The sequence below is a fragment of the Rhinolophus sinicus genome, chromosome 17 (genome assembly GCF_057876585.1).
Source record: "Rhinolophus sinicus isolate RSI-liver-muscle chromosome 17, RSI-T2T, whole genome shotgun sequence".
Lineage (NCBI taxonomy): Eukaryota > Metazoa > Chordata > Mammalia > Chiroptera > Rhinolophidae > Rhinolophus > Rhinolophus sinicus.
Genome location: NC_142517.1, coordinates 203,626,705 through 203,647,729, shown reverse-complemented (window position 1 = coordinate 203,647,729; position 21,025 = coordinate 203,626,705). Strand labels below are relative to the sequence as shown.

The 21,025-nt window shown below is 39.9% G+C and overlaps 1 protein-coding gene across 2 annotated transcripts in view; it reads right to left on the bottom strand.

The window, feature by feature from the left end:
* COL4A3 (collagen type IV alpha 3 chain) overlaps positions 1-21,025 on the bottom strand; it is a 149,259-nt gene that overhangs the window by 69,196 nt on the left and 59,038 nt on the right. For both annotated transcript variants that reach the window (XR_012490019.2, XM_074314144.2), the window contains exons 2-4: positions 8,599-8,655; positions 6,781-6,870; positions 24-68 (exon numbers count right to left, since the gene is read on the bottom strand). Coding sequence is in view for 1 of the 2 variants with exons in the window: in XM_074314144.2 (XP_074170245.2) it covers positions 24-68; positions 6,781-6,870; positions 8,599-8,655 (192 nt within the window). In the remaining variant the exon portion in view is untranslated. The remainder of the gene's footprint in view (positions 1-23; positions 69-6,780; positions 6,871-8,598; positions 8,656-21,025) is intronic.

Sequence of the window (21,025 nt, the reverse complement as noted above, 5' to 3'; positions counted from 1 at the left end):
GATGAACTGGTTGGACTACTAACCCTCACACCTTTGGGACCAGTGAATCCTGGAAGTCCTGGAGAGCCCTAGATCCAAATGAAAAATGAAAGAAAACTGTGAAAATCATTTGGCACTAAGAAACCCATAAATTAAAGCTCACAGTTTTACTCACACACCCAGCAGTTTTGCTCTTGTGATTGTTTCATTGTTAACATGGTTCAATTACTTGCTTGCTTCATTGGCACCAGAATGTTTATCAGAAAGGACAAAGAAAGTTTCACTGAAACTCTTGCTACTCAAAGTAAGGGTCCAACATTAGCATCGTCTGGGAGCTTGTTAGAAACACAGAATCTCAAGTTCCCTCACCTCCCAGATCTATTGATTCACAACCTGCATTTCAACAAGATTCGATGATGATTCTTATTCACATTAGTGTCTAAGAAGTTCTGTTGTAAAAGCCCCACATTAGCCAGACAGCTGCTGAGGTCTGATAAGGATGAGAGACAATTATAATGGTGGACAAGCATGGCAGCCAATATTTCTGTGCATGGGAAATACTTTAGTAACATAATGTACCTGATATGCACACATAAACAAACAGCTAAGTAAGGACTGCCTGAACCACAGATAAACTTGCTTTGGGCACATAATGGATATAATTTTGAGACCCTGTTTCTTGGAGAATAACCTTAAATGAAGACTGTTTTAAGTAGGCCACTGGGTATAAACGTTCCGTTGTCCTAAAGCTGGTTTCATCATTCCTGAGAGTTTCAGATTGTTTTGGGTTTTTTGATTATTTGAGAAAAGGGTTGTTACAGACTCTTCTGAGACTGGAGTGTCAAGGCGAAAGTCAGCCTTTCCTGAGTGAGGTGGATTCCTGGATGTCTGACCATGTTCCCCTTCTGTGCAGGATCCTATTTGTGTTTGCAGGTGGCAGGTGACTGACTTGCAGGTTTTACTTCTCCATTGTAAATTTTATCATGCAAAAAATATTTAAAAGTTTATAAATTGGAAAAATTTTTATGGTCAGGTTTTAAAATTCTTTGTCTGCCTTTGATCAAATGATATTGTGTGGCTACATCTATAAGCTATGCTTAAAATATGAACTCCATGAGAACATGGCACAGAGATTTTCTGGATTAACTTTATGGAATACCTGCACATCAAAGTAGAGTTGGGTGTAGAGAGCAAAACAAAAAGGAAGGAGTTGTTATTAAGCTGATCTAAAGACCAGGGTTAAAGTGACAAACTCATTCTATCAATGAAGTGGCGGAAAATCTGAGGTCACGTTCTGGAGGAAGAGAGTGGAATGTTCAGACACTGAATGTGTCTGAATTCGGACACTGAATGTCCAGAATCAAAATGACTTTTTCAAAATTAGGATCAGAAGAAGGAGAGATAGAGAAACAGAATGCATGCATGAACATGATAGATGGGAAATGGTAGAATTCCTAGAAAACGACAACCTTCGTATTTTCACTTGAAAACTGTAGGTGTGGGTTTTGCTTCTTTGGTTACAGGCACTTCATTCTGGCATCATATAAAAGCAGATTGGAATGCTGACTCTGTCACCAGGACAAATTACTTAAGTGCTCTGAGTGTCGGTTTCCTCATCCATAAAGTGGAGATAATGATGGCAACTGAGTGATGAGTCACCAGAGTCATGATTTATGGAACCCCTCTAAGGAGTAAATTAGATCCAGCAAGTAATATATGGCCCAATGCTTGATACAGAGTAAATTTGCGGTAAATATTGCCTTTGATGACCACTCCAATATTCTATACAATATTTATGAAATTTATAAAGACTGTGTGGAGACCAATTATGATTGTCCTTTATAACTTATTAGTTCATAACTTGTTGGAGGTCATCAGTCAGGGGAGTGAACATGTGAGTGTATGAGAGCCCAGGCTTACATCTGGCTAATGTCCATGGCACAAAAGGGCCATCAGCAAATCTATGCAGTTCTTTAGCAAATCCTCTAGGGAATTGATTTAAACAAAGCCTTTTGTTTTATTACAGACTTTAGGATAAAAATGTGTGACACGGGTGAAGAGCTGTAGGCTCTGGTCAGAACCTTAGAGTCCCTTGATGTTTAAGAGACCAGTTGAGAAAGAGAAACCCAAGAAAGAAGAGAAGGGTGGGAAACAAGAAGGGAGTCAGAGGAAGGAGGATTCCAGAAACAAAAAAAGACTGGGTCTCAGGAAGAGAGTGATCCACTCCATGATCTCTGAAACAAAGCAGAGGGTTTCAGGTCAGATAAAGACACAAAGTATTCGTTGGCACTGGCCACTTGGAGGTCAGGGGTGATCTCTGCAGGAGTGTTGTCAAGAGAGAGGGGGTGGATGGCAAATTATCACCTGTTGAGGAGTGAGTAGATGGTCTACAGCCAGCATGTATAGCTATTTTTAAAGAAGCTTGACATACATCTACAGACATACAGAAGAAGCAACCTGAAGACTGGTAAGGGGGACAGAGACACTGAATGGGCTAGTCCCAAACCCACATGTGACCATTAAAAATCAAGAGGGATAACTTGGATGCAGAGGTCCTCCCTGGAGGAGCAAAAGGTCCCAGCCCCAAACCAGGCTCCCTAGCCCAGGGTTCCAGTCCCTGGGAGAGAAGCTCCCACAATTTCTAGCTGTGAAAACCTGCAGAAATTGTGGTTGAGTGAAACAGAGGGCGGCTATAGATCCAGGTGCTCCTCTTAAACAACCCATGCACAGACTTACTTGCTGATGGACTCACTTATTTTGAGCCCTAGTGCTGGGGCAGTGGCTCAAAAGGTGCTAGGGACATATGGGGAGAAACCAAGTTGTCTGGATGCAGGGCGAGGGCTAGAGGGGTACCTTTCTCCTGGACAGAGGAGCTGGCAGAAGCTGTTGTTTCTTTGTTGAGCCCTCCCCCTTCCTGCATGCAGACGCAGGCAGACACCAGATATGAGTCTCCATCAACCTGGCTAACTAACACTGTTCATCGTACCCTAGTGATTCTCTAAGACCATGCCTCACTGAACTTTCAGGCACATCCAAGCTGCTTCCAGTGGCTTTTCCGTACAAACTGCCTGCCTTGGCTCATCCTGCAGACTTTTCTAAAATCTCTCAAAGGCTTACAAAACCCAAACAAGAAGCATCTGGCTTAGGGGTGTCCCGCACCTCTGGCTGAGCAGCCCTAAGCCTGGGATTAGTGACAGGTGGTCTCAGTTCACAAATTGGTCTCTCAAGGCACCTCCAAGCCCAGCACCAGTGGTGGCCATCTGCAGATTGCTTTGTGGCTCATAGTAGGTGTCCTGGGCAGGGCTGTAGCTGAATTTGGCCTGTAGCAGGTCACCTCTTAGGAGGCCCCAGGGCTAGCACATCCAATGGCCAGGTTTGTACCAAGCCAGAGCATCACCTGGTCACTTTCCAGGATGACACACCCAAAGGGCAGACTGGGCAGGCACTAGAGCCCTTCTAAAGTAAACACTACTCTGCAGGGTAGCCCCTGCACCACAGCTCCTCCACTGCATTCATGGCCAGTCCTTACAACCAATCAACCTGAGGGTTAATCTCTCCTAATGATGTGCCAACAGCAGCCAAGGCTCAACTACAACAGGAGGGCACACACAAGCCACACAAAGGATACACCTGGGGCACTAGCTCTGGTGACCACTATAGTCTGAAGACTACACCACTGAGTCCCACAGGGCGCCTACTACATAAGGCCACTCTACTAAGAATGGGAGGCATATCAGCTCTACCTAATGCATAGAAAGAAACACAGGGTGCAGTCAAAATGGGGAGACAAAGAAACATGTCCCAAATAACAGAACAGAACAAAGCTCCAGAAGAACTAAATAAAATGGAGACATGCAATCTACCAGACACAGAGTTCCAAACACTGGTTATAAGGATGCTCAGTGATCTCAGGAAGAACTTCAACAAAGAGAGAGGAAACATAAAAATGGAGATAGAATACACATACACACACATACACACACGCACACACACACTCACACACAACAGTCAAAAATAAAGAATATAATTACTGAAAAGAAGAATGCATTAGGGGGAATCAAGAGTGGATTAGATGAAGCAGAGGATGGGGTAAGCAATTCAGAAACAAATGTAGCAGAAAACACCCAATCAGAACAGCAAAAAGAAAAAAAAAAATCCATATAAACGAGGATAGTTTAAGGGGTCTCTGGGACAATAGCAAGCATAGCAACATTCATAGCATAGGAGTGCCAGAAGGAGAAGAGAGAGAACAAGGAATTGAAAACCTATTAGAAGAAATAACAATGGAAAACTTCCCTAACCTCATGAAGGAAACAGACACACAGGGACCAGCCCGGTGGCTCAGGTGGTTGGAGCACCGTGCCCCTAATGCCAAGGTCACCGGTTCAATTCCCACATGGGCCAGTGAACTGTGCCCTCTACAGCTAAGATTGTGAATAATGGCTCTTCCTGAAGCTGGGCTGCCGTGAGCAGCCGGAGGTTGGCGTGAGCTGCCGGGAGCTGCTATGGGCTGCTGTGTGCTGCCACTGGGTACGGTGTGCTGCCAGGAGTGGCCGGTGGCCAGCGTGAGTGGCTGGCAGCCAGTGTGAGCAGCCGGCAGCCAGTGAGAGCTGCTGTGAGCTCAGAGCTGCCATGAGCTGTCAACTGACAACAACTGGAGACCGACTGCCTCAGCCGGGGGAGGGGAGTGCAAGGCTCATAACACCAGCATGGGCCAGGGAGCTGTGTCCTACACAACTAGACTGAGACACAATGGCTTGAACTGGAGTTGGGGGGGAGGTCGAAGAAGGGGGAGGGGGAGGAAATAGACATACAAGCCCAGGAAGTACAGAGAGTCCCAAACAAGATGGTTAAAGACAAAGCGAGAATCTTAAAAGCAGCAAAAGAAAAACAGTTAGTTACCTACAAGGGAGCTCCCATAAGATTGTCATCTAATTTCTAAACAGAAACTTCACAGGCCAGAAGGGATTGACATGAAATATTCAAAGTGATGAAAAGCAAGGACCTATAACCAAGGGTACTCTACCCAGCAAAACTACGATTTAGAATCGAAGGACAGATAAAGAGCTTCCCAGACAAGAAAAGCTAAAGGAGTTGATCACCACCAAACCAGTATTACAAGGACTCTTAGAGGGATTTAAGATGAAAAAACAAAAAAGAGATAAAAAAATGAATAATAAAATGGTAATAACTACATATCTATCAACAATTACTTTAAATGTAAGTGAATTAAATGCTACAATCAAAAGATAGGGTAGCTGAATGGATAAGAAAACAAAGCCTATACACATATGCCTACAAGTGACTTCAGATCAAAAGACACACAGACTGAAAGTAAAAGGATGAAAAAACATATTTCATGAAAAATAAAGCAAAAAACTGGGGTAGCAATACTTACTTTGAAACAAAGGCTATAACAAGAAATAAAGAAGGACCCAGTAATCCCACTTCGGGGTATTTATCTAAAGAAATCCAAACACTGGCTACTTTGAGGAAATGTGTGCATCCATATGTTCATTGTAGCCAAGATGTGGAGGCAGCTTGGGTGTCCATGGATGGATGAATGGATAAAGAGGAGGGGGTACATATATACAATGGAATATTGCTCTGCCAGGGAAGAATGGGTTCTCTTTATCTGCGGCAGCATGGATGGACCTGGTGGGTATTGTGCTGAGTGTAGTATGTCAGACAGAGAAAGACAGATGCAGTGTGACTTCACTTACATGTGGGATCTAAAGAACAAAGTAAACAAACAAACAAAACAGAAACAAACTCATAGATACAGAAAACATTTAGATGGTTGCCAGATGGGAGGGTGGTTAGGAGTGTGGGTAAAAAAAGGGGGAGGTATTAAGAAGTACAAATTGGTTGTTAAAAGTAGTTATACATATGTAGGGTAAGCATAAGGAATATAGTTAATAATATTGTAATAACTATGTATGGTGTCAGATGGGTACTAGATTTATCAGGGTGATAAATGGGAGGGGGTTTGGGGCAGAGTGAAAAAGGTGAAGGGATTAAAAAGTACAAATTAGTAGTTACAAAATAGTCATGGGGATGTAAAGTAAAGCATAGGGAATATAATCAATAATATGGTAATAGCTATCTATTGTGCCAGATTACTGCTTAAAATATATCAGTGTCTAACCAGTACACTGCACACTTGAAATTAATACAAAATAATACTGAATTTCAAGAAAGAAAGAAAGAAAGAAAGAAAGAAAGAAAGAAAGAAAGAAAGAGAAAGAGAAAAATAAAAAGAAGCTTGACATGGAAAGAAAAGACAGAAAGGAGGGTGATCCTTTGGTTACAGGACCTGGAAGACCTAGAGGAAATTTTCTATTACTATGGGGAAATATTTTTATATTTCAGGGCTGAAAGAGAAAAGCCAACATCCAAAGGAATATTGGAATGCCCTGAGAGAAAGGAGACACCTCTTGGAACAAGGTTATAATTATAATCTCAGTGGCCATGATACAGGTGGATGGATAGGTCCTGAAAGGAAGGTGAAGAGAATTCATCCTTTCATGTAGGAGAAAAGAAGGTAGAGGCAGGGCAGGTGTAGAAGCCGTGTGGACTGAGGAGGAGGAGGAAAGCTGAGTAGAGGACTGGAAGATTATAATGGTCATTTGTGATGGTCTTGGAACAGGATGCAATTCTGAGAGCCCAGCTGACTGGAGAGGAGGAACTGGCCATGGCACCCTCCAGTGGGCAAAGATGTGGCATTCCCTCCATGTTCTCAGCAGCCCGTAAAGAAGGTTAGGAGGGTTGAGGATTCCTCAAGCTCACAGGCCGACATACCTTGGGTCCCTGGGGTCCAGGCAAGCCTTCAGGGCCTGGGAATCCCTTCTGGCCAGGAGCACCAGGGGGTCCGGGAAAACCTTTCTCTCCCTATTAAAACCAAAACAAGACAGGAAAAATATAGAACAGCAACTATTCAGCAACACACATAGCCTTAATCACTATTTTCTTTATGACTTGATAACATTTTGCATATTTTCCCCCTTAGATGTAAAATATACATATATATCACTCAGCAGTGAGTGGATCAGTAACTGCAAAGCTTCCAGCTGTTAGCATTTGTCGATAGGTTTGGAAGTGCTGGCCTTTGATCTGTGAAAACATTTCCCCAAATGGCAGAGCTACACAGAGCAGGGGTTAACAGGAGAAAGCAAGAATGGAAGGGAAACCCCCTTAGTAAGAAAGATTGATGCCAGTGGCATGTGATTGTTGGGGGTTGGGGAGACAGTGAGGAGAAGGAAAGGAATGTGTTTGGGAGTGTGCATAACTGCTCTGCAGCCTGAAAGAACAACACACAGTCCTTTCTTGATTACACAGGAATTAGTAATTCAATCTGATATTTGTGTAGGAGATGCAGGAAAGACATCAAGGGTGGCAAAACCAAAAGTGTGAGCTACATAGTTTTTTTAGGAAGAGTTAAATGATATTATGGGAAAACCCCTTGTAATGAGTGAGTGAAAGTAATTTAGGCCCAACGAGTGGTATGGTTCTGCCAACAAAGAACCTTCCTGTGGACATGGATCCTGGAATTACTCTTTACACAGGAAAGGCCACCAGTTGATTCTGTCAATTTAGTTACACAATTGGCAAATTATATTTAAAAAGAGAGAGAGATCAAGTCAGTGTACACACACCCAATAAAAAGATAAATAAAATAATTCGCTAGACTCCTCTCAAGACATAGATACCTTCACAGATCCTAGAATAGCATCTTACACATAGTAGGGATTCAATAACTGCTGCCTGAATGAAGAATGAATTGCAGTTTTCCAACATGGATCTGAGTATAGTACATTCATATCATCATCAAAATACCCTAAATCAAACTACACATGAATTATATAATAATTTCAAATAAATATATTAATAATTATTATAGTTATCATTTAATTATATGTAAATTATTATATCTCAAGAGCTTAAAATATGTTCTTTTAAAAGTATTTTTAAGCAGTCACCTTTCAATACGGTTAAGCAATCCATTAGTGTATCTGAGGAAAGGGTTTTGTAAACAAAGACAAAACTTGAGTTCTGCCTCTGTCTTCATTATCACAAATTGCAAGTTAATGGAGCGAATTAATGAGATCACAGCATTCGTTTTTTTTCTTTTTCTTGAATTCTGCAATGGAGCTGCTTTCCCTCTGCTGACATTTTGCCTCAGCCAGAGTGCTGCTGCAGGATTCGTCCACCAGGGGGCGCGCTACACCGATGCTGCAGGACTTAATCTGAGGGTTTCAAGGTTTATTTTATGTCAAAGTGAGTGAAACAAGTTGTTTTCAGTTGTTCTCTCGTGTTTAGCAACATTGTAAATAGGGCATACATAAACTTACAAACTTTTTTCCCTGCTAACTTGCTATTTTTTTCTTTGCTGACCAAGAGAGTTAAAGTTAACTGCCAGTATTTACACAAATTATCTGAAGCTTCCTCAAAGGCCTTTTTTTTCTTTTTCAAGTCAATGTTTATATACAATTACTTTGAAATTGGATTTGGGGAATGGAAGAACATACTGCTGATCTTTCTGCTACTAACGAAAGAAGAGTGTGAATTCCTGGGTGAGCTCTAAAGAGAAAAGAAGCAGAATTAAGGTTTTATTTTTACCTTCTCCCCTTTGGTCCCATCACAGAAGCACCGGCCTTTGTCCTTACAGACACAGCCCTAAGAAGAGGGAAAGAAAAAAGGTTTTGTGCAAAAACAGCTTAATAAGTCCCAACTGATGGGGCAAAAAAACCAAACATTTTTCGGTTCTTTGAGCACTGAATGCTAATCATTAGAACCCACATAACTCTGTGGCAATGTAGCGATAGAAATAGAGTAGAAAAGGGAGAAGATGTTGCATATAGAAGAATTGTCAGATGAGTGTACATCGTTTCTTTGTATTTAGAAATTTTAAGTAATTTATTTATGGAAAAGAAAAAGTCAGCTGTCCTTTTTAGTTGAACCACAGGAAATTGCTGTTATTGGAGGTAGGCCCAAGTCCAGTGCTGACAAATTTCTTAGGCTTAGCATAATGTATGAGTATGTATTTGTGTGTATTAATTGGTGATATCCTCTATAGGTAATTTTATGGTTTTCTTTTCCTGAAATGATGCGTAAGCCTGAGAAAACAATACCCATTATATGTCTTTAAAGAGAACAAACTAATTCACTAATGCTAACGTCAAAATGTTCTTTCTTAGTAAAAAAACAAAAGCAAATATTTAGCTGTGAGCTTGGCAGCTCTTACATATCTAACTATCACCTTGACACACTTACAACCCCCGTTTTCACACCTATGCACATGCCAACTCTAAGGGGGGGGGTGTCAGTTTTCAAAATTTTCTCTGCCCGCAGAGGAACAAAAAGCGAAATAGTTTTAAAGAGTGGACTTAACATTTATTTTGACACACATTCTATGTATTATATAGAATCTTTCTTTTTGGGGTTAATAATAACTGAAAATTAGTTTGCTTTCCTCAGAAAAAAACACTGATTGACAGTAGAGTAGGGGAAGGCTGGGAGATGTGCTGGCTGGTAGGAAAAAGAAATTGCCTCCGATATCCCCAAAGTGGGGACTTTATTTATGCAATCAAAATAAAAATAGACAAGCAAAAATATCTTGAGTTGAACGTATTTCCTGAGCCTCGGGCAGTATGCTATGCTGACATTGGGGAAGGGAGTACATAGTAATTTCAGACACTCCTCATTGATCATCATCGCATTCACGTACATCACAATGATCTGATCAGGAAGTAATTGATCGAAAAAGAAAAGCCTACGTTCTCCCCAAAGGTTGGATATTTGCTATTTTTCAGAAGACTACGTGTTTCCAGTTTTCCACCCTGCTGCGGCAATGAGGTCATACTTTACTGACTTACTTTAATCTTGCCTTTCTAGATTTTTAAACTTTCATGTTCATTTCCATCCCATATTTAAGTATACTAAATATCCACTAAAATAGTCTACTAACCTAGTCTACTAAGATCTCCCGGAGCCGTGGTTCCCAAGGTGTGGGTATCCAGAACAGCAGGACCAACAGCACACGGAAACTTGTCAGAAATGCACATTTTTGGCCCCAACCCAGACCCACTGAATCAAAAACCCTGGGAAGGGGTCTCTGTAATCCATTTTAACAGTCCCCCACCCCGTGGTTCTGAACTAAAACCTAAAACGCCAGTCTGCAGGATGGAGCTAATTCTCTAAAGATTTCTGAACACTACTAGATCATTCGAGACACTAATTTGCACACCTGTTTTTTGTTTGTGAGGTCTTTTTTTCCTCTCCTTCTAAGAAAGTAGCCAGGCTTGTCTGCCCCTCACTTTGGGGTGCTTTTGTCTTTGGGTGGAAAGCAAAAGCTGCCTGAAGACAAGACTCCTCCTGGCCTTTGTTTCCGGAAGAGTGAGGGCCTGTTGACGGTTGGTCCCAGGAGTGGTCCCAGCTTGCTGCTCCCTCACAGCGTCTGGAGGAGGCAGCAGGGACTCAGAAAGGAAAGTCTGAGACTTGTACCCAAGGCGACCAGATACTGGGCAGGGCCTGGGGCTCAAGTTTACACGGCAGTGGGGAGCCACCATTTTCAAATGGACAGTGAGCATCTCTGACTCTTCTGCCTCCCAGACACCACATGACACCTGGATTCCGAGCATCTCTGGACCACAGGAAGGAGGAGGAGGCAAACAGGCTATTTTCTAATTCCTGAGAAGGTGCATGGATGCCACCTTAATTTTATTTCCTGGAGTAAAAGTCATATTCACTATATGCTACTGGAAGTCTTTCAGTCTTAGCTTGAGCAAATAAGTGTTTGCCAAACTCCAGACTAAACCAAGTCTCCCTTTTATACCCTCCCATGGACCACTTGCAGTTGTGTGTTTAATGTATATTTTCTCTGATGACTCTAAGCCCCAGGAAAGGAAGACGTTTACAGTCTTGTTCACATGGGTAACCCTGGCAGATAGTATGTCCTGAACCAATGCTTGTGGATTGATTGAATGGATCAATGAGCAGATGGAGAACTGGTAATGTTTTTACATCCAGTTTGAACCTAAAATTTCAAGGCATATGAATTATATGACTATTGTTGGGATGCTATGACTAAGAAGTTATCTATATGTATAAGTTATAAACAACTATGATTGAAGTGGCAAAGAATGAAACTAGAAGCTTTGGCTATTTTAACACATGTTAAAATTAACACAAAGCTAATTTGTTGTTGGTTGCTGCGATATAAAAATATTTTTTGAGGAAAAATTTTAAACTCTCAAATGAGTTGAAAAATAGTATAATGAACATCTATATATCTTCTCATTTAGTTTTACTCACTGTCAACATGTTGTCCTACCCTCTTCTCTCTGTCTCTCTCACTCTTTCTGTCTCTCTCTCTCCACACACATGCACACACACACATACACACACACACACACACAAATACAAGCACACTTTTTGCCAAATCATTCAAAAATACATTGTAGATACCATGACATTTCACCCTTAATACTTCTACATGCATCTCCCCCAAACTAGAGCATATTCTTATCCAATACATCATCATTCCCAAACTTAGGAAACCAAAATTGATGCCATAACTTCAAGTTACTACTCTTCAAATAAGATCTTCAGCCTTATACAAGGCCCTTGGTGACAAATGAGAAGCTATTTAATTTTTAGCAAATCTTTCATCTCATACCAGAGATTTGGTGTCAGTCAATGCTTTCACCTATAATCAATATATGAGGTCTGATCTCAACGAGTGACTGTCACAGTTTCAAGAATTCTTAGGATGCACACGGATAGCACCCAGAGGATGGTGTGGGCCTCTGTGTGTGAGCACACTGTTCCCTTGAATTTCCTCCTGCCTGGGGTCTGGCTTCCCATCACCACCTGCAGCAAATTTGCTCCCTTTTTCTGTCATCAAAACCACAGTTCCCGATCTTTCTCATTATTGTCCTTCAGTTTGGGTCTTGAACCTTTAGGGATAACATATTGAGCTTTTGTTTGTCATTTGGTTTCATTGTTTTCACATTAAGGTAGAATCCCCATCTGACGGCTCAGAGCCAGCTGGTTGGTTAATTTAAAAGTTTGGTAAAGCCAGGAATCAGAAACAAACAAATAAATGGATACATGAACACTTACGACATTTTGTTTTCACTTAAACGATATCAATGCAATTCTTCAATCTTGGGAAGAAGGGCCCAGGTCTGTCCTTGGGAATGGATCTGCTGTTTAGAGTTCCATGATAGCATTCTTACTAAATCACACCCAAGGCATCATCAACAGTTTCCTTGAAACAGACCAACTGCTTAAAGATGCTTGTGGAGCAACCTGAGTATAGAACCCTTCTAGATAGTAATCCATGTTTTCCCCTCTTTAAATGTTATCTTAGCCACACTTAATTGCATAGCAGTTTTTTAAAAATTTATTTTATCAAATCTTCTGACCTAGTTTCAGAGAAACCCATGTCTTTTTATGCATTCATATTTAACCCGTTTGTTAGCTGATATTTAATTAAATTATTTTGTTACAATGATAAGTGCATCTGGTAGAAAGGACTAACTCTTGGCAATCATCAAACCCACCAGTGAAGCAGATGTGTATGAGGGAGAAGCCTATGGGTGTCTTGGGGGCAGAAAGCATTGGGTGTCAAGTGGTATAATATATGGAAGATGTGGAAAGTTCTGGTCAGTCCAGCAGTCAGTTAACTGCGGTCATTGAGAGAAGGTCTACTCTACGCCCTGCCCACACACATCTACCATGTCATCTATTGGCAGGTGACCAGCCCTGTTGGCAAGCATCCAGAGCCAGGTCTAAGGTTGTTTCTATGCCCAGATTAGCAGAACGGCTCCATAATTGCTCCAGCTTTAATTTTTTGTTTTTTTTTTTTTTGTTCAACTGGCAAGGCGTAGCCTGGCCATCCATCCATCTGCCCCATTGGACCGACTAGGACTTCAGAGAATGGGACAATTTTGCTGACATGTAGATGTGCCACCTGATTGAGTGAACTTGAAATCACAGTCAGGGCAGCTCTGTGACAATTGTACAGTTGCTGCCCTGGAAGCCAGTGCTACCAGGGTGATGCTGCAGTGAGCGTGGCGTGAAATAAGGCATTTCACTGTTTTTGGATGGTGGTGACAGTAACCCCAACCTGAAGGGATTCATTTCTCTGAGTTAGGTTAGTTTTCCTAAAGCACCTCTTTAAATGTACAAATGTGTTTATTAATTTCATAATTCAAATAGGTTATTTAGCCAAAAGATACAGTGGCCATATTTTCATTTTCATTTATTTTGACCCACTGTTTAAGACCCATTTCTTTTATTATTACTAGTTTCAGGTGTACAAAACAGTGCAATAGTTAGACATTTCACCCCTCACAAAGTGATAACCCCCTGCCCCCAATCTATTGCCCCTCTGACATCGTATATATCTATTACAACTCCATTGACTCTATTCCCTATACTGTACTCCATATCCCATGACTATATATATATATTAAATTATAGTTGACATACAATATTATTCAGGTTCATCTTCAGGTGTACAGTGCAGTGGTCAGGCATCTTCACCATTCATGATAAGACAAGTGTCTTACAAAATCTTTACAACGCTATTCATTATATTCCCCAACTGTCTTTCATATCCCTGTGGCAATATTGTAGTTACCAATTTTTTGAAACACCATGACTATATTAATGGAATAGAACCCACTAACTACTATTCAAATGCTAAACACATTAAAAACCAGTATGGGAAATCTCCCTTGGAATTTACAACAAATTCAACAACTATAACTTCACAAAGGACTACCTGTGCAGCAGACAGGCAAGACTAAGAGGCCCACTACTGAAATCTACTAAAGGTAGTCAAATTGCATAAGCAGGGGAGGAGGGAAGGGAGAAGTGCAGAGATGGGGACGCATGGATGCAGGATGCAGACATAGCTCAGTGCTCTGAGCTTGCTGCATTCCAGAACTACTGCAGCTACGGGAGAGGGAAGAACTTGGACTGCTAGGACTCTGCTTATGGCCCACAGGGCTGAGGGGATAGCATATAACATGGCTGAACCCAATGCTCACGGCAGAGAACTCGAAGCAAAGATGAAGGGAAGAAGGCTGAAAACAGTGGTTTCAGCCCTCACTGCTGCAGAGAACAGAGGCTTTAGGCACTGACCCTAGCCGCCACCCCCCACCCTCCCAGAGCTCAGCCTGCCCCTACCTGCCCATGCTAGAAGTGGAACAGTAGCAGTGTCAGGTCAAAAGAACAGAATATTTGCAGTTCTGAGAACTGTGGTCCATAGACACGGACTTGCAGTCCAACTAGTTCTGGCAAAGGGGAGGGAGCTGTGGAAGCAGGACTGGCTGTGGTGATGGTTGCCGCCATTGCTCTGGGCCACCTCTCACAACCCACCCCGCCCCAGTCCCCACCTATCTGGATGGGTCTCTGCAGGAGTAAACAGAGCTGCTGAAACACACGGGCTCTGAATCTGGTGCAGGAAGAGCTTTGAAACTTCAGAAGCTCTCCATATCCACCCACGAAGCCGGCGCCCTATGACCCAGGTGAATTGTTCACAGAGGAGAAGCCCACCTTCCAGGGAATCCCCCCATTGTGTGAGAAGCCAGAAGAGTGCAGAGAAAATATAACACTACAATGTGAGGGAGAATAAAAGGCTACAGTCAGAGAGAAAATAAAACATTCTATCAACACCTACTGGAAAACAAAAGAAAGAACTCTTTCTATTAACCTGTTGCAGAACCCACTCCTGTAGATGTCTAGGAAGAGAAATAATAAATCAGTAATTGCCATGAATTACCAAGGTAACAAGACAGCTCAGAAAGAAAATGAAAAGTCTCCAGAAAATGAACTTAAAGACATGGAGATATGTGACTTAAATGACAGAGAATTCAAGACTGCAGTTCTTAAAAAACTCAACGAGATGCAAGAAAACAGACAAGCAGTTTAATGAACTCAGAAACACAATCAAAGAACAAAGTGAACATTTTACCAAAGAAGTTGAAATTTTGAAAAAGAACCAAACAAAATATCTGGAGATTAAGAATTCAAAACAGGAAATGAAGAATGAAATAGCCAGTTTAGGTAGTAGAGTTGACCAGATGGAGGAAAGAATCAGTGACATCAAAGATAGAAATCTGTAAATGACACGATGGAAGAAGAGACTTGAGACTTAAAAGAAATGAAAGAACTCTACAAGAACTTTCTGACTCCTTCAGAAAGAGAAATATAAGAATAATGGTCATACCAGAAGGAGAAGAAAGAGAGAAGGGAACAGAGAGTATATTCAAACAAATTGACGAGAACTTCCCAAACTTTTGGAAAGAACTGGATCCTTGAATCCAAGAAGCAAATAGAACACCTAATCGCCTCAACCCAAACAGGCTTTCTCCAAGGCACATTGTATTGAAGCTGTCAAAAATCAACGACAAAGAAAGAATCCTCAAGGCATCCAGGGAAAAGAAGATGGTAACCTACAAAGGAAAGCCGATTAGATTATCATCAGATTTTTTTTCAGCAGACACTCTACAAGCCAGGAGGGAGTGGAATCAAATATTCAAACTATTGAAAGAGAGAAATTATGAGCCAAGAATAATATAACCAGTGAAGATATCCTTTAGACATGAAGGAAGAATAAAGACCTTTCCAGACATACAGAAGCTGAGGGAATTTTCTAACACATGACCTGTACTACAAGAAATACTGAAGGAGGCTATTCAACCAGCATAAATAGGGATAATTTGTGACAATCAAAACATAAAAGTGGAGAGAGTAAAGGCCTGAACCGGAATATGGGAATGGAGAAAGTAAGCATGCTGAAGAAAATGGAATATTCTAAATATGAAACTTTCTTTTACATAAACTTAAGGGGAACCACTCAAAATAAATCCAGAATTGAAATATATACTGAAACAAAAGAAGAAACAGAGGGAAACATCATAGAATACCACCACACAGAAATAATAGACAACAACAAAAAGGCAAAGGAACAATGGAGACACAGTCTTACCAGAAAAGTAAAGATAGAATGACAGGAAATCCTCACATATCAATAATCACCCTAAATGTAAATGGACTGAACTCACCAATAAAAAGGCACAGAGTAGCAGATTGGATCAAAAAACTAACCCTCCCCAACCATATGCTGTCTCCAAGAGACACATCTCAGCTACAAGGACAAGCATAGACTCAAAGTGAAAGGGTGGAAATTGACACTCCAAGCAAATGGTGCCCAGAGAAAATCAGGTGTAGCCATAATGATATCAGATGAAACAGAATTCAGGTTAAAAAAGGTAACAAGAGACAAAGATGGACATTTCATAATGGTGAAGGGGACTGTACAACAAGAAGACAAAACAGTCATCAATATTTATTTCCCCAATCAGGGAGCACCGAAATATACCAAGCAACTACTAACAGAACTAAAGGGAGAAATAGACCAAAGCACAATTATAGTAGGGAACCTAAATACATCATTAACAGCTACAAATAGATCATCCAAACAGAAAATAAATAAAGAAATAGCAATCCTAAATGACACATTAGATGAAATGGACATAATTGACATTTATAGAACACTTCATCCTAGAATATTAGACTATATGTTCTTTTCTAGTGTACATGGAACATTCTTCAAGGATAGACCATATATTGGGACATAAAACTAGCCTCAGCAAATTTAAGAAGATTTAAATCATCCCAAGCATATTCTCTGATCACAAGGCTTTGAAATTGGATATCAACTGCATAAAAAAGCAGGAAAAACCACAAATACATGGAGATTAAACAGCATACTTTTAAAGAACGACCGGGTCAAAGAAGAAATAAGAGGAGAGATCAAAAGATACATAGAAATAAATGAGAATTAAAATACAAAATTTTGGGGATGCAGCAAAAACAGTTTTAAGAGGGAAATTTATATCATTACAGGTCTATCTCAAGACACAAGAAAAATCCCAGATAACAAACTTATATTACACCTTAAAGAACTAGAAACCAAGGTCAGCAGAAGAAAGGAAATAGTAAAAATCAGAGCAGAACTAAATGAAAGAGAACAAAAAGATAATAGAAAAAATTAATGTGACAAAGAGCTGGTTCTTTGAAAAGATTAATAAAATTGACAAACCCTTGGCTAGACTCACTAGGCCAAAAAGACAAAAGACATTAATAAACAAAAGCAGAAATGAAAGAGGGGAAGTTATCACGGATGCCACAGAAATACAAAGGATCATCCAAGAATATTATGAAAGACTGTATGCCACCAAATTCAACAACCTAGAAGAAATGGACAAGTTCTTAGAAACATATAGCCTTCCTAAGCTGAATCACAAAGAATTAGACAATCTAAATAGACAAATCACCAGTAAGGAAATTGAATCAGTCATCTGAAATCTTCCCAAAAGCCAAAGTCCAGGACCAGATGGCCCTAGTGAATTCTACCAAACCTTCAAAGAGGATCTAATAATCTGTCCTACTCAAACTTTTCCAAAAAATTGAAGAAGAGATAATACTCCCTAACTCATTTTATGAGGCCAACATTACCTTGATACCAAAACCTGGTAAGGATAACACACAAAAAGAAAGCTACGGACCAATATCTCTGATAAATAGAGATGCAAAAATCCTAAACAAAATTCTAGCAAATTGAATGCAACAATGCATTAAAAAGATTATTCATCACGACTAAGTGGGGTTCATCCCAGGGGCACAAGGATGGTCCAACATATGCAAATCCATCAATGTGATACATCACATAAACAAAATAAAGGACAAAAATCATATTTTACCAATTGATGCAGAAAAAGCATTTGACAAGATACAACATCCATTTATGATTAAAACATTTAATAAAATGTGTATAGAAGGAAAATACCTTAACATAATAAAGGCCATATATGACAAACCCTCAGCTAATCTCATTATTAATGGTGAAAAACTGAAGCCCTTTGCTCTACGTTCAGGAACATGACAGGGCTGTCCCCTATCACCTCTGCTTTTCAACATAGTGTTGGAAGTCCTTGCCAGAGCAATCAGGCAAGAGAAAGAAATAAAAGGCATCCAAATTGGGAATGAAGAAGTTAAATTGTCACTCTTTGCAGATGACATGATGCTGTATATAGAAAACCCTAAAGACTCCACCAAAAAGCTATTAGAAACAATCAACGAATACAGTAAAGTTGCTGGCTACAAAATCAATGCACAAAAGTCCATTGCATTCCTATATGCTAACAATGAAATCTCAGAAAAAGAAAAAAAAAATTCCTTTTGCAATTGCAACAAAAAGAATAAAATACCTAGGAATAAACTTAACCAAGGATGTTAAAGACCTATATGATGAAAACTATAAGACATTTTTAAAAGAAATTGAAGAAGACACGAAGAAATGGAAAGACTGTCCATGTTCATGGATTGGAAGAATCAACATAGTTAAAATGGCTGTATTACCCAAAGCAATATACAGATTTAATACAATCCCCATCAAAATTCCAATGGCATTTTTTAAAGAAATAGAAAAAAAAAATCATCAGTTTGTATGGAACCACAAAAGACCCCAAATAGCCAAAGGAATCTTAAGAAAAAAGAGCAAGCTGGAGGTACCGTGTTTCCCTGAAAATAAGACCTAGCCAGACCAACAGCTCTAATGCATCTTTTGGAGCAAAAAATAATGTAAGACCTGGTCTTATTTTACTATAATATAAGACTGGGTCTATATAATATAATGTAATATAATATAATATAATATAATATAATATAATATAATATAATACCTGATCTTATATTAATTTTTGCTCCAAAAGATGCATTAGAGCTGCTCGTCTGTCTAGGTCTTATTTTTGGAGAAACATGGTATCACATGTTTCTGGTATCCCTGACTTTAGCTTGTACTACAGGGCAACAATAATCAAAACAGCATGGTATTGGCAGAAAAACAGACACACAGATCAATGAAATAGAACTGAGAATCCAGAAATAAACCCACATAAATATGGACAGATGATTTTTGACAAAGAAGCGAAAAACATACAATGGAGAAAAGACAACTTCAATAAATGGTGCTGGGAGAATTGGAAAGCCATGTGCAAAAGAATGAAACTGGACTGCTATCTGTCACCATGTACGAAAATTAATTCAAAATGCATCAAAGACCCAAACATAAGACCTCAAACAATAAACTGCATAGAAGAAAACATAGGTACTAAACTTATGGACCTTGGTTTCAAAGAGAATTTTATGAATTTGACTCCAAAGGCAAGGGAAGTAAAAGCTAAAATAAATGAATGGGACTATATCAAACTTAAAAGCTTCTGCACAGCAAAAGAAACCATTGACAAAATAAAGAGGCAACCAACGGAATGGGAGAAGATTTTTGCAAACAGTGCCTCCGATAAGGGGCTAGTATCCAGAATATACAAGGAACTCATACAACTCAACAACAAAAAAACAAACAACTCAATTGAAAAATGGGCAGAGGACTTGAAGAGACATTTCTCCAAAGAGGACATACAAATGGCAAATAGACATGTGAAAAAATGCTCAACATCACCAATCATCAGAGAAATGCAAATGAAAACCACAATGAGATATCACCTCACCCCAGTCAGAATGTCGATCATCAACAAGACAAATAGTAACAAGTGTTGGAGAGGCTGTGGAGAAAAAGACACCCTCATGCACTGTTGGTGGGAATGCAGACTGGTGCAGCCGTTAGGGAAGGCAGTGTGGAGGTGCCTCAAAAAATTAAGAACAGAATCACCATATGACCCAGCAATCCCTCTCCTTTTCAGATCCCAAAAATATGAAAACATTTATCCATATAGACAAGTGTGCTCCAACGTTCATTGCAGCTTTATTTACGTTGGCCAAGACATGGAAATGACCAAAATGTTCTTCGATAGATGATTGGATAAAGAAGGGGTGGTATATATACATGATGAAATACTAATCGGTGGTAAGTACAGTTGAAATAGTACCATTTTGACAACATGGATGGATCTTGAGATTATAATGCTAAGCAAAATAAGTCAGACAGAAAAAGCAGAGAACCATATGATTTCACTGATATGTGGTATACAAAACTGAAAACAACAAAAGAACAAGACCAACAAATGAAGGAACAAAAACTCAGACAATAATTTAGGGGTTACCAGAGGGTAAGGGGGAAGAGGGGCTCTAGGAGAGGGTAAATGGGGTCTAATATATGGTGATGGAAAGAGAACTGACTCAGGGTGATGAACACACAATGTGATTTATAGATGATGTAATACAGAATTGTACACCTGAAATCTATGTAACTTTACTAACAATTGTCAGCCCAATAAACTTTAAAAAAAAAGAAAGAAAAGGAGAGAGAATAAATGATAAAATAAAAAAACAAAACAAACAAAAAACCCAGTATGGCCAAATGCTACTATTAAGAAGGCATATTTGTTGGTTATTTCTTAAGCAATGTTTTTATGATTTTTCCTCTTCAACCAAACACCTCTTAGTTTCCATATACCTTAATGAAGTAAGAAATCATTGGTCATGAACAGAAAGCTCTTAATAACGATTTTATGACTTTCTCTCCCTGCTAACCATTAACACCTCAGAAAGTGACCCCAGGTTACTTGATGTTTTAGTATGTTTGCATATTAAATAGTTAAACTTGTGGAAAATCATTCTTTTAACAGTCACATTCATTTTTTTTTTAAAAAATGACCTGACTTAGAATGCAAAATAAAATTTGATAGGAGAGAATTTTGAAAGGTTTAGAAATCCAGAAATCATAGGCCTTAGGTCAGGTCTATGTAAGATCTAGTCCCAGGTTTGCCAGCTACTAACTGCAGCTTTGGACTAATTTCCTAACCCTTCCAAGTTACTTCATCTATAAAGGAGGATGTTAAGATCTGTGTTGCAGTGGTTTTGTGAGGAGGATGTGAGGTGCTACCACAGGGAATCTGCAGAGTGAGTGCCGTGCATTGAGTCAGACACAATCAACGGGGGCTGCCTCTCTCTCCTTTTATGCTGCAAAGGACATACATGCTCCTGTCTGGTCCTTTCTTTGGTCGGGCTG